The sequence below is a fragment of the Anser cygnoides genome, chromosome 2, assembly GCF_040182565.1.
Source record: "Anser cygnoides isolate HZ-2024a breed goose chromosome 2, Taihu_goose_T2T_genome, whole genome shotgun sequence".
Taxonomy (NCBI): Eukaryota; Metazoa; Chordata; class Aves; order Anseriformes; family Anatidae; genus Anser; species Anser cygnoides.
In genome coordinates this window covers 17389584-17404195 of record NC_089874.1, presented here as the reverse complement: position 1 = coordinate 17404195, position 14612 = coordinate 17389584, and the positions used below count along the sequence as shown (strand labels likewise).

Sequence of the window (14612 nt, the reverse complement as noted above, 5' to 3'; positions counted from 1 at the left end):
TTTTGCTTCCAAATTTACAATACACAAATATGTGTACAGTTTAACAATATGCATTGCTATGCTGAAAAGTACAAGAAAATCAAAATTGGAAACAGAAAGGCTTTCCAAAAGTAATGTAATCTAGTTTCCTGCAGTATTTGAAACATTTAATTATGTTAAAAAACAATCGTGATAGATGTTAGTTACTCTGAATAGTTACTGACTGTTTCAGAGAGCTCTTCTTCTAGTTAAATATAACTTGCCCTTCCCAATTCCCAACATTGGCTTGAGGAGAGAGGGGAAAAAAAGTGATAAGATAGTTCTTAGGTAAGATTTTGACTCCTTTTTAGATTAATTTTCAAGTAGAGAGACACTAGTACCCTGGAAGCCCACATAAGAAACCAGAGTTGATTCTTATTTTCTTGGTATTCAAGAAAACAGAGTGTTTCTCAGTTATAGATTTCCTCCTCATTACAAAACATGGGATGTGGGGAATGAGTTGATTAAGCAGAACAGGCTGGCATCCAGTGCTACTTACCATGTCCCAAGAAAGCTTCCTAGTGCAAGTCCCAGTCCTCTCAGGAAAGGGACGTTTATTAGCAGCTCTGTTAAATCAATAGATTTTTGTCTTTTGGAAGCTGTAGGGAATCTACTGGCAATCGCCCTTTCCGTCCAAACTGCTACAGGAATTCGGGTGATACAAGTGGGTGAGATCAACTACAATAGCAAACAACCTTGGAATGTATAGCTAGTTCAGAAAGATCTACAGGACATCATTTTCACTGAACAACTACCCATCCAAACAATGGAGAACCCTGTATCATGCTGAAGGCCCACAGCATAGGCTGAAAAAGAATCACATGAAATCAAGCATTACCAATTTCCTACCTCTCTATATGGGATTTTAAATAAAACTTTAGAGGACAATAATCAATGGGCCATGCCCAACCAAAAAAAAAAAAAATCAGACAAATTAGACCAAGCAGTCCTTCCCAATTTTCTATTTTCTATGTCACCTTCCTCACACACTTCTGCTATCGACAATATTGTGTTCGCTCATCTGAGTATGCATGGTTTTCCAGCATCTCCTAGTTTTGGCAAGGTGAGTGCTGTGAACTAATACAGACAAGGCCTCCACATCTCACAGTGTCACTGCTGTGCTTGATAACAGGAAAAAACTGCCTAACCGTAGAAGGATCACAAGGGTGCAGTCTCCCAGCTTACATGGTATCTTCTTGAAAAGCCAAGCAAATGGAAGGTTTTCCTGAGAGCAACTCAAGCAACATCCTAGTCATGAAATTTTTCTATAGGTGAATTCTGGTCTTTAAAATGCCTTGTCTATGAAGGATGTGAATTCCCTCCCAACACTAAAAACATGTTTGGTCTTTGAACAAAGGGATGAACATCTACTCAGAACAGCACTGCCACTCTTCCCATGGAAATCAGGCAGATGTCGCAGAAGATTGTCCGAAGACACAAGGAAGACAGAAAATGATAACTCTCTATTACTCCACTGTCTTTCTTCCTTCAAGAGGCACCACAGACTTCTAGATATTTATCTGGACCTAGCTTTGTTTGGAGAAAGTCTAAAAGAGAATGGTAACAGGTATACTGCATTAACTGAAGGCTCTGTCATGTTTTAAAGGAAAGAGGAGGAAGAGAGGAACTCTTCTCCCTTGTTTACACTAGGTAAGTCAGAACAAATAAAGACAGCAGAGACAAAAATCACAGACATTGCACTGTGAGTTTTCTTTGGGTTATAATTTTGGCAATTCACAATCAAGTTCAGGCTGCCGATTTGGAATGGTGAGATGCATCTTGTAAAACCTTTCACTTGAAGGTCACTAAAAAGATGCAGTCCATTATAAAAGAAATCATGCAGTGTTGCTGCAGCAGCTGATTTACCTCTTCAAAAGCACCAGTGCCACCTTAATTGAAGGCTCTTGTTGAGGATATTATCCAGATTCAAGAACAGTGGACAGAGAGAAATAGCTATACCCTGGGACCAGACACTTTTCCAAAACTGGGGCAGAGCAACTTCACCTAGAACCTAGAGAAACAACAGATTTACTATAAACTGGAGGAGCTCCTCTTTGTTTCTACGACCTATGCAAATTAGAAATGCTATAGTGCAATCATATAATCTCTTATTGTAATTATGAAGCTAATTGAGGGCTTTCAAGTTAACAATACCATAGGGCATACAATAGAACAATTAGGGCAAAAAAATGTGAAATGGAATGAAAGAGAGAAAATGCAGATTATTAGAAAACCAACAGTAACCATCAAAATTCAGAACACAAAAGCCATAGCAAGGAGTTAGGAAAATAGCAACAGAAACCTCGGTGAGAAGTTTTAAGGTTAAATGCATTTAGTTTTGCATAGAGTGCGCCAGTATCCACCGCTTGCCATAGTATCCACACTTTTTGTTTTAATGTTAGAGAATGAAAGATGGTTGGAAATTTTAGACCACTTTCTGAATATTTCTAGTTGAACTCACAAACATGTTTGTATTTAAGATTTAGATCCTACTGAAGCGTGATAGTTTCTTACATTGTACTCACTTTGTTATGAGTCTGTACAACTGAAAGAAATAACAGGTCAAGTAAAATATGCAATAATACTTAAAACAGATGTTGATGTAAATTCCAGTGGAAAGAAAATATTTGTTTCGATGTATGCACTTTCTTAGAGCTTATTTTTCTTATATTGTGCAACTACGGTATTTAAAAGCAGAAACTACTAAGTATGAATTTGTTTAAAAACCAGTACATTTGTTTTGTGAAAGTCTGTTGAAAAGCTGAGTGTCCTGACTTTTAAAAATTCATGCTACTTCATATGACATAAAAAATTACCAACTATATGGGGAAGGAAAGGGAGAATATCCGACCTTTTATCTCACTCTCAATATAAATTTCACCATATTGATGCAGTCCAAATTATATAAACTGTTGAGCCAATTCTGCACTATTTCAACAGGAAAAGAACACTCCTCAACCTTTGAAATATTATATATCAAAACATTAATTGGGCTCAGTGCTTTGAAAACAAAGTCAGAGAATTGGGAATAACTGTTGCTGCTTTTAAAGCTTTTAATTTCAGCTGTTCTATTTATCTATTTTCTTACTGATACAATGTGATCAGGAAGCTATTGTGCCCTGAAGAAATGCATCCTCTAGTCACAGGGCTGAAACAAACTGCTATTTTATAAGGTTAGAGATCAAGAGCATGATTTCTATTCCAGCTTAAAAGACTTACATGATTTTCTGTTGGAAATTTTCAGTGGCTGAATCTGCACTTCTGGTCTTCTTAGTGCAAATCTCCTATAAAATGGGAGGTGGTAGGGAAAAGACACAAACTCCTCAGTTTTCACTGCAAATTTGGGATTAATAAACACTTAACATCATGGGACTATTGCAAAATATCCAAAGACTTTATAAGAAATTAATTTAAAACAATGAAATCTACTCACAATCTAAAAAATTAAATCCTGAGCCTCAAATTTTTGTAAGCTCTCCAAAATCTGCTGCAGTTGTTATTCCTGCATAGTACATCAGTGTGAATACAGATACTGATGTGCTATTTTCCATATGGTTTTTCTTTTAATCTGGATCAGTGCTATCCTATCAGTTTTTGTCATTATTAATTCTGGCCAGACAAATAAGGAAATCCAAAGTATTTCAGCAACAGGTTTCCAAGTTCAGTTGTCTTGCTGCAAATGCAGGTTTATAATACCCTTGTAATCTATGAGCATGTGTATGACAACTATGCTAACTTAACAACTCGGCAAATAAGTGATTTTCTTACTATAAAAGACAAAACTATGCTTCTCATTAGCTCACCTCTCCTGGAAATGCTTTGAAGGGATCAAGCCTGCTCTGGGATTGGCATCACCTTCATGTTTGGCCTGCCACCAGGTCGCATCATCCTGGCTCATGATCTGAAGGATATCTCCTTTTCTGAAAGCAAGTCCAGCTTCTTTACAAGGAATTGCTTTATCCTCATTAGGATCATAGTCAAATAGGGCTCTGATAAACATCTGAAACAAACAGTGCTTTTTCTTTAGAATCAAAATATTAACATGTAATCCAAAGGTATCTCCCATTTTTGTGTTCACTGTTCAAAAACATTGAATTAAATCATGTAAAGCAATAAACATTTACTGCTGTAAAACATCCTTATGGAAGTCTAACATCAGAAGTTAGTAGAGGAATGTTTTATTCATTGCTCCTGCAACCGCAATCACTATGCAGTGAAGGCTGCAAGATTCGACTCCCAAAGGTAAACAGAACTTCAAACTTTGCAGTGGAACACTGTGTCCATGAGGAACAGAAAAAAAAAAGAAAAAAGAAAAAGAAAAAAAAAGAAAAAAAAAGAGGAATAGAAGATAAGATAGTTTTGAACTAAGGTGCTATCAAGTGTCTTTTGTCCACACTACAATGGGAGGAATACTTGGAAGCAAGCCAGGTGCTCAAAGAAGACTGAAGGTTACCTATGCCAACTTCATGACTGTAATGTTAGGGCTTAAGAACCATGTCATATTCACCTGTAAATCTAGCATGTTAGTATTATGTTAGAAAAACTGGCATAAGTCACATTCTTGGGTCTCTCATCCAAGCAAACAATACTGATCCTCAGCAGTAACACTTACTACAATTGCTTTTGAAATATTCTTAAGAACTTGCCTACCTTGCCTTCCTTTGCTGGTGTTTCTTCCTTCACGCTGGGTATAATTTTAAATGTAATTGCTCCTTGAGACTGAGCCTAGTGAACATTTTAAAAGACAGTGCACAGAGAATTAAACTGTACGTTTCAAAGAAAATCTTAAAAGGAAAGAAAATTCAAATTAATTAAAATACTCAAAATATAGTGAATCTATCCTCTCCCAGACATGATCCATGGAGTTTGACAGCTTCACCATACAGAACTTTGAACTGCAAAAATTACAAGTACTCATTTAAAACCCGATGATTTATTTGTGTCACTTGGGGTTACAGATGGACTGTTAAAACCTGGAACCTGCATGTTTCAGAGGTTCCACTTCTGCACCGAAAGCAGGAGCAAATGCTACAGCTAAAATATACACATATTAGAAGCAACTGCTGGACTCCTGGCACAGTTTGGACATCCCTGAAAAATCCAACTAACATTTCATTTTTCAGAAAAAATCTGATAGAAAAATTCAAATAGGCTTGTGCCATATTTATCATATAAAACTATTGGGGGGATTTATTCTTTTGGCAAGTTAAAGAAACCAGAAAAAAAAAACATTTTTGAATAGACTACGTGTACTAAATGGAAAAAAAGTCCTCCGCTATAAATCTTAAAACAAGTTAGCCATCATCAACCACCTCATCCATTCATCTTTCCCTATATCCCACTTAAAGTGTGTCTGGCTGCATTTTACTTATTAACCACAATATATTCCCACTGCCTCAGTGACATTTTGCTATTGAAGGAAGTGCTAATCAGCTGGAGACTCTGCTACTATTGCATGCAGCTGACAAGTTTCATAAAACTCGCAGAGTGCAACAGACAGCCAACGATTTAAGCAAAATGGAAACAGGCCTGTCCACTACCAAGTGAGACATACTTCTGCCTGCATGTCTGCGATCCAAGAGCTCACTGTTTGACAAGCAGCAGCCAAGTTCTTATTTCACCAGCCATAGGACTGGAATCAATAATTCTGTTACTTTTGAAACAAGCTCTAAATAGCTTTTGATGTTTATATTGTACCTCAAGGAGGTAAATGGGGAAATTGTTCACACCTTTTCTAGTGCTATTGTGTTTCTAGAGATTTTTAAATATTAATTTTTGCAGGAAAATATGTTTCTGTAGGGAACACAAAACGATAAAGCCAGTATGAATATTGCTGGGTTAACACTTGAAATGAATCATCTTGGTAATTGAACCAAAACTGTAAGACAGCCATTCAATTCATCAGGACAGCAATGTATTTATGTATATAAAAATGACTATACCATGAATATAAAGAGCTGTCACGACCTAATCTGTTTCTTTGGTATAAAAATATTAAATATTTCTGGAAGAGTCTGAATTCTTAATTTGCAATAGGGATCTGTAAGTGACTAAACAGGCTGGCTTTACAGATTGTGTAGTTCAGAGAAGTATAAACATAATTATAGATATCATTCTATACAAATTAAGATATACTCTTAACATACCCAGTTAGTTTATTCTATCATGCACGTACATTATGAATTCATCTTCACATGAATTTAATGCATTAGAAACAAAAAAATTATAAGTTTGAATTCAACAAATCATTGTATATCTTAAAAACTGCAGAGGATACACTGAGGTCCGCAAGATGTTTACAGCCATGTGACCATCATTAACCCATTACAAGTCATTTGTAATTGCATAGATCTAATGTGTGGAAAATCATTTTTCTAAGAGAAAGGAAATAGAGGTTGGTAGGTGATGGTACTAGAAGAAAAAGCACTACTGCAAAATATACTTTTTTACTAAGAAACACATCAGAAATTTGTCTAATTACTTTTTTTAGACTCTCCCAAATTAATTTGAAAATGTTTCGTATTTACCAAAATGTGTATTATTTCTTCAGGTTTTTTATCATCTACAGGAATCCCATTGACTTCCCTCAGTTCATCACCAACGTGAATAAGACCTACAGAAGGAAAAGAGGGATTGTTAAATAGTATATGTTATGTCTAATACAAAAAGAGCTGTCAAAATTCAGCTTTTGTCTCCCTTGTCCATCTACTTTAACCTCTAACTTAAAAACAGGAATACACGGTGAACACAACTACAACTACTGTCCCCATAGATAAGTTTGAGATGGTTGGTTTACTCACCTTCCTTCCTTCCTCCCAAAAATCAGTACTCTATGACTTTTCCAGACTTTTATGCAGATGTTTGAAAAATGTCTGTGCCAAATCTCTTTCTACTCATACTACTTTCCTATTGCTACACAGCTGCAAGTACTGCAAAGATGACTTAAGTTATGAGCGCTAATTTGTGGTACAAATGCTTCCTAATTTAATGATATATATCTAGATTTACTCCACTATCCCACCTAAGTGTGAAACGCAGCTGTCTTAGATTGTCTTCAGTGAAAAGAGTCACGTTAAGAGTATAATTCAGGATCTCTTGCTTGAGTTCTTTCAGATTTTGAGCATCCCAAACTGAATAATGGGAGTCAAGGATGGGCTGCTATCTTGATAATGACCTGCAAACTCCAAATGTAGTAACATAGAATAATGTAGCCATCATGAGTTTCTCCATCTATAGGTATTATATTAGACTATCTCATCATTTCTGAGTGGATGTCTTTAACTGGAAACAAATTAGGATAAATCAAAAACCAGCCAAACTAACTAACAAAAAAAAAAAAAAAAGAAAAAACTCCTCTCTACCTGCTAACTCAAAAGACACGTCATTGCAAGTGAATTGGGGAAAAAAATTCAGCACGAATACTTTCTCTGGCATTGAAACATCACTTTGGAAAACTGCCCAAACTCCAAATATCTTTGTGGTACAGAAGTATTTCGTATGTACAAAATACTCCCATTTTATCACATCTTCTAAATTTTATAACTTGAATGGCTTGTACCAAGAAGCAACACCTTACCACTTCTATCTGCGGCTCCTCCACGCATTATCCTGGCCACCACAATAGCACCAGTATGTTCATCCCTTTTAATAGTAGCCCCCTTTAAAGAAAAAAAATGTTTCTTGGTTAGTCTTACCATAAATTTAAATCCCTACACTAAATATTTGCTACACAAAAATGAATAAAGTTGGCATAGCATTGATGTGTGAATAACCCAAAATGATACTTGCTCACGTAAAGAATATACAAGCTATGTTGCTCAGGTATGTTGCTCTATTACCATCCTGTTAAAATGGGACGACTTTTCCATTCAGAAGTGACTTGGGCATTCTGTACATATACAGCGTTAAAAAAGCACGAATGGCACAAAAAGTTCACTTTTCAACTTAACGTTTGCTGTAGCATATGTTATTTGAGTCCACTGCTAAAAGTGTACTAAACTATTACTGAGAACTGGTAAATTGTTTCTGTGTTAAAAGGGGGGTAGGGGAGTGGGGATGTTACATATGATGGCTATGAAAGGTTTATCTGTAATTGTTGCACTTCACACTGAGAACTGCCCATGCACACACTAATCCCTATTTTGCTTTACAGTGCCATCAATAAACCACAATTCGAGAAATCCCCCTGCGCTTCAGCTCTCACGTGGAACCCGAATACATGAGGGACAGCTCACAATGCAGAGGAGTGGGACATTGCCTGTTTTCATGTTACACAAATACAGCGCAAGACATTTAGGTAAAAATTGCAAAACGCAGTGAAATTTGACATTTGCAGTGAATAGCTGTCTAGAGGAGAAAATTGCCTTTGTAACCACAACTGTGAAGGTGTTCTGCAGAGAGGCACGAAGTGATGAGTAAGAACCAGGTAGTGGCAGGGACAAGGGAGAATCTAAGGAAAACCAGAGCCTCGAAGCACTGTTGAAGTTGCAGTGACATTTCTTTCAGGCAGACTGGGAGGCAATGAGGTGGGGAGAGGCTGGCCCTGCTCTGCAATCTCACTTGAAAATCTCATGATTAGACTTCTGTGCAGAAAGAACAGAGTGCCATTAAGAATCTACCAAACGCAGCATTAACCCCTCTAGCCTGGATCTCAGTATTAAGGTATGACCTTGCAGCAACGGCTGTAAATTTAAAGCTTATTATTAAAACCTGGAAAGTTGCATCTGTTTAAAATAGAATATATTGGGTTTGGTTTTAATATAGCCATCAAAAAGAAAAAAGCATTAGGATGCTACAGCCAAATACAAACACAGGACACCTCCACTACATTGTCCACATAAAGCAGAGGCTCCCCCATTCATCAGGAAAAGAAGCCTTGAAAGGAAAGGCTCTAGGCCTTTTACTTAAATGTTGATACTGTTAAACTTCACTGGATGCAAAATGCAAGCCGTGCCCGGCAGCTGGCCGCTGCCACCACCCAGCCACCGTGTCCCCTCATGCCAATGTCTAGACATGGTTACTTCCCTTCTCCTTGTTTTTGGACAGACCCTGGAAAAAACTTGTGTGGAACTTGCAGTATGGACCAAGGCGACATCTAGAAGTGATGGCCCAGCTCGTGTCACAGTGGAGCAGTCACTTCACGCTTTAGGCAAGTACCACTACCTGTATATCGGCACAAAATGAACTCACGGCACACATCAGCTGATTTGAAAAGTGTCCCAGTAAGTTTAAAAGGTAACTGGGAATTTTCACACAAAGCACAAAATCAAGCTAAAATTTACAGGAAAATTATTTAACCCAAGCAAGGTAACTGCCAATAACTTATTTATGACAATCTCAGCATGAGGCCCATAGGCAGCACTGTTCGAGTTTATGCATGCTGCTGTACCTGTGGCACACAAAGAAAAAAGAGGGTTCTTTAACCTCTCCTTCACTCCAAATTTAGAATACTTAAAAAGAAATCATCAAACACAAATGGATTTCTTCTTGAGCACTTGAAGAGTTGATTTTCTGAAAAAGCAGCTTCTCTTGTACTGTTGCCAGCCCTGCTTAAAGTATGAGGTATATATAATCTGGCAAGGATTTCTCCTTATGAGATGTTCAGCTCCAGTACTTTCAGTTACATGTGCAGTGCAGCTCCTCATTTAGAGCTTTAAAAATGGAAGAAGGTTAGGCTGGACCTTGAGAGCTGGAAAATATTTTCAGTGTTGCTAGCCAAAAGTGTAAGTTACCCTAAATGAGACATATACAGATGTAATAGCATAGCTCAGTTTAAAATACTTTTAAAGGGAAAAATAAGGAGTTTGGGAGCCATATGGTGATCAGACTGAGAAAATGTTTAAAGCTATACCATGCAAAAACACTAAAATACAAGCTCCTTTAGCAAGGCTCTTTCACCGTTTCTTTTTTTTTTTTTAATTACTTTTAATGTAGTAAAACTGGTTGGTAAGCACCACTCAGGGTTTCACTGACGTAAGCTTTATTAGTTCACCCATTTATCTGCTGGTTCCACAATACAAACGTTCTAAGCCTCCATTTTTTTTTAGGAAGAAAAAGACTAGCCTGTAAAATAAGCTACTAATAAGAGAGTCTGAAAGATCATTATATTTTTGCATACTTTTCTATTAAACAAAAACATATGCAGATGTTGAATGCAAATAACTACTTCAATAAGACTTATTTTAATTCATTTTTTATTGGAAATGCAAATACAAAGAGCAGCTACCTACCTTACATTGAACAGTTATTTAGAAGTTGATGCCCATGCACATGCAGACTACGCACACCAAGGCTTTCCGTACCCCCAGATTAACACCACTGATAACATAGTTGGTCAGTTTCATTCACTGACAAGAACCAAGCTACGGGGACTTAGAGGAAGTGGCACAGAGGAATAACTGGAGAATCTGCATTGGCAGAACATGTATGCAAGTATTTTTAAACACCACAATTTGTTTCACCCAAGTTCAGCTATGGAAATCAGGTATCTAGTTCAAGCTAGGTGTCCAGGCTCCTCCTGCAGTTAATGAAAACAAATAGGCAGCTCCAGAGAATGAATCATCCTTTCTTTAAGACAGGCATCTTGAACAGATGGAATGGCTCATTCTGGAGCTGCCTATTTTTCTCCTGACTGTAGACACAGCACAGATCATTGCTTTCCAAATGGCTAAATTTATGTGAAATGAACCTACGTGATGAAGAAGAAATCATCTGGACATGAAGAAGGATCCTGTTCAGAACAAAATCATGACAGCGCTAACAAACCAGCACTATCATTTCAAAGCTGGAAGCAGCAAGTGGCTAGTAGATGAACTCCGGATACCCCAGGTGCTGGGTATCAGAAATGTTAACCAGGAAAATGGCAATGACTGAAGAAGTCCTAGGGAAGTGGACTCTGGGTTTAAATAAAAACCCTCCAAGCTATGTGACAAAAAGACGAATTACAGTCAGGGGAATTTTGAACCATCTCTGGAAGGAAACGTCTCTTAATTCTCTCTATATAAGGTTCAGAGACATTCTAAATTACTTTGTTTAGGTAAAACCTCCTAACACATGATCTCACCTCACTTGAGCGAGAAGCTGTTAGAATGCCATTTGCTAATAAAGCATTAAGGAAAAAAAGAAAGAAGGGGAAAAAAAAAAACTGTGGATGGATAAACCAAAAGTTTAAATCATCTCTTGCAAAAAAACTGGAGGAAAGTTCAGCAATGACTGTTGAACTGATGAAATCTGGCAAACAGAAGGCCCTCCCGCAAACCCAGTTTCCCTCTTGTGAGATGATTACTCCTGGGAACTCAGGCTTTGTTAATATGTGATTAACACCAGTGAGAGTTGCTTAACTCAGAGACAAGTATGAACAAATACAAGAGGAAATGTGGTGTAATTTTACATTAAAAAGGTCACTAGATACAATCTAAAAATTTAAGAGAGTGTGTAATTCACTTCACAGAGTACTGCTGAAAGTAATCCAAAGGAGATGTTCAAAGACAATAACTTCCAGGACTTGCAGCTGATGCAAAGCTAACTGCTTTGCAGAAGAGCAATCTCTGCTGCTTGCTTACTAACAGAGGAAGAGAAGGTATCAGAAGTGAAAGAAAGTTCAAAGAGCTGAGTATCTTCAAGTCAAGAAGACAGGCAATTTCCATCCCAGAAAAAATACTGTTTGGTACCTCCATTCTCAAGTTCATTAGAAACAATTCTGATGTATCTATGCAAGTGGAAGTCAGCCTTTATGACTGGTTCTTGTGGTTTAGCCCGAGCAGGCAGCTCAGGACCCCATGGCTGCTTGCTTACTCTCCCTAGGTGGGATGGGGGAGAGAATCGGAAAGGGAGAAGTGCGAGAACTCGTGGTTGAGACAAAGACAGCTCACCCGGTAAAGCAAAAGCCGCGCACACGAGCAGAGCAGAAGTGTGTGAGCACCACAATTTTCATCATAAATCCAAAACAGAGCATCATATAAGTCTCTATGAAGAAAGTTAACTCTATCCCAGCCAAAACCATGACACTGGAGTAGTGTGAATAGATATGTTGAACAGAGACTCGTTGATCTGCACTCGGCCAAGAATATGCAAGACTTTAAAACAAGCTCTGAGGAGAAAGAAATTAAAAAGACATGGAAATAAATAGAAAATGAAATTTTAAATAGTTTAGTAAAATTAGGTCATGGTGTATCCTTTCTTTAGTAAAGCAACTTCAGGAAACCTAAACACAACAGTTCTAAAATACCTAGAAAAAAAACTGTCTTTCATGATTCTGCTGTGCCTACTCTGATAAGTGGCTACCTGGTAACTTATCTGAGTTACCACACATGTTTCTTCTCACTCATACTTAAGAAAATGATACTCTGGTGAAGACAAAAACACAAACAAGTTTGTTATGTATTGTGGTGATGGTGGCATAACAGTAAGTGACCATAAATCTGCCACAAAAAGTCAGTATGTGACATCAACATCAAAAATGTTAAAATGGAATGAAGGGGATTTACAGAAAACGAGGAGGACACTATACAGTGTTCTTGGAAGTTTTCTTGGAGAGCAAACAACACACAAACCAGAACTCACCATAAGTTCTTCTCCAACAAAAATAGAACAGAAAGATAGGCTGGGGACTTGAGACCACAGGCACTCCTTTCCCATACAAATCATGTGCTGTCTTAGAAACACTGATCGAAGGGAAGCTTTAGAAGTCTTTGAGGCCAATCTCCTGCTCAGCACAGGACTACTGTGAAGGCAGATCAGGTCAGCCATTGACTTGGGACAGTTTGGAGACTCTACAATGTCTCTGGTGGGTCTCCTCCAGTGCTGTACTTTCCCATCTAATGATACATTTTTTTAAATTTTTTCTTCTTACATTTTTCTTAATTTTTCTTAATTCTCAATCTAAGCGTCCCAGAGCTGTATCTTCTGGCCACTGCCCCATGTTTTAGCATCTTTCACTGCTGAGAAGAGTTTGACTCTTTTGTCCTTGAAAGCTCCCCACTGTCAAGTAACCGTAGGCTCTCATATTCTCATTTCATACAATGTGTTCTGATTTGTTCACACCTTTCAGAATTAATACTCCTTCTGATACTAAATCTGAAAGCAAGTTTGTTTTCTTCCTCAAAGAATTTCTTAGATTTAAAAAAAAAAAAGAGGAAAGCTAGAGGAAAGCTTGAAGCTATGATTTAAACATTTGGAAAAAAAAAAAGTTTAGTATGTTAAAACAAAGTGAAAACTTTCCATATAGTCAAACATTTCATTATGCCAACGGGCATCTACAGTCAGTCACTACTAAAAGTTATTTCTTGTTTATTGATGCCAGAAATCCATCAAGAGTGATGATAAGACGTCTACTGAGAGACATGCTCTCCCTGTATGTCTAACAGAGGAATCACTTTCCTGATGTCATTTCAAGTGCAGAATCATTGCTTTCTCAAAGTTATTTTGCAGATATTTCTTCAGAATTACAATCCATTAAAATAAATACCCAGTATAGCATAAAACAAAGCTCTTACTGATTTGCAGGAGAAAAAGAACACAGGTAAATTTTATTCAAGATGACTCCCACTCTACAGCAAATAAAAATAACCAAATCAAGTAAAACATTTTAATATTCTTGTAATACAACCTAGGTTTAGTCCTTTCATTTTTCCAGATATCCCCATGAAGATATTAACTTTCTAGTATTCATAATCCAAAGTACAACAACAGACATCTTAAATTTGCCCAGATTTCAATTCAAGCATTTTAAAATATGTTTTTATGCTTTATTTTCAGTGTATCAAAAGGTCACATTTTTTTTACATGAATGCTCAGAGGCACAGTTCATAACAAAGGTCAAGATTTCTTTGGGGATTCATTCTCCCTCTCATTTTAAAACAAGTTCATGATGCAAATTCAAGATAAAAGATGAATATATTACGTATATAAAAGCTCAGACCGGCCCACATATATAATGCTCAAACACCACGAATGAACAAATTCTTATAATTCATTTCACATACTTTACTAGTAATAAATGGAAATGGAATACACAAGTGCATCACTGAATGTTATGAATAAACATGCACAATGCCTGTCTATTCACTTTTCTAATTAATTTTACCCATTTGTGTTTATAATCTGAACACTCCACACCCTGCACACAAAAACAAACACCCATAAAAACAAGTGACAGGAAGACTTACCAACGGTTCCCTGTTTTTGACAAGTCTGATTATTTTAACTGAATCTTCTTCCTCATCAATGTCATCAGGCATGGGGGGCAAGACAGGATCATAGTTCTTCTGAGCAACAGTATCATGCACAGAGAGCAAAGCCTGGAAATATTAACAGTCAGTAAATTATCTGGCATCTGAAAAGTTCATGAAAGACAAAGCAGACACTATTATACATAGCCTGACTCTACTAGCTCTACTAACATGATGGAGGTAGATTTAATAGAATTTTTGTATACAATTTGACAAAGCATTTGACTCTGTCTTGCATGATACCCTTGTCTCTGTATTGGAGAGACATGGATTTGATGGATGGATCACTTGGTGGGTAAGGAATTGGCTGGATGGTCGCACTCAAAGAGTTGCGGTCAACAGCTCAATGTCCAAGTGGAGATCAGT

General features: G+C 37.2%; 1 protein-coding gene across 5 annotated transcripts in view; it reads right to left on the bottom strand.

The window, feature by feature from the left end:
- Positions 1 to 14612, bottom strand: part of MPP7 (MAGUK p55 scaffold protein 7) — a 152421-nt gene that overhangs the window by 29237 nt on the left and 108572 nt on the right. For all 5 annotated transcript variants that reach the window (XM_048076529.2, XM_066991566.1, XM_048076531.2 and 2 more), the window contains 6 exons: positions 14184 to 14315; positions 7595 to 7676; positions 6546 to 6631; positions 4669 to 4743; positions 3822 to 4018; positions 3238 to 3302 (listed from right to left, as the gene is read on the bottom strand). In XM_048076529.2, coding sequence (XP_047932486.2) covers positions 3238 to 3302; positions 3822 to 4018; positions 4669 to 4743; positions 6546 to 6631; positions 7595 to 7676; positions 14184 to 14315 — 637 coding nt within the window. The remainder of the gene's footprint in view (positions 1 to 3237; positions 3303 to 3821; positions 4019 to 4668; positions 4744 to 6545; positions 6632 to 7594; positions 7677 to 14183; positions 14316 to 14612) is intronic.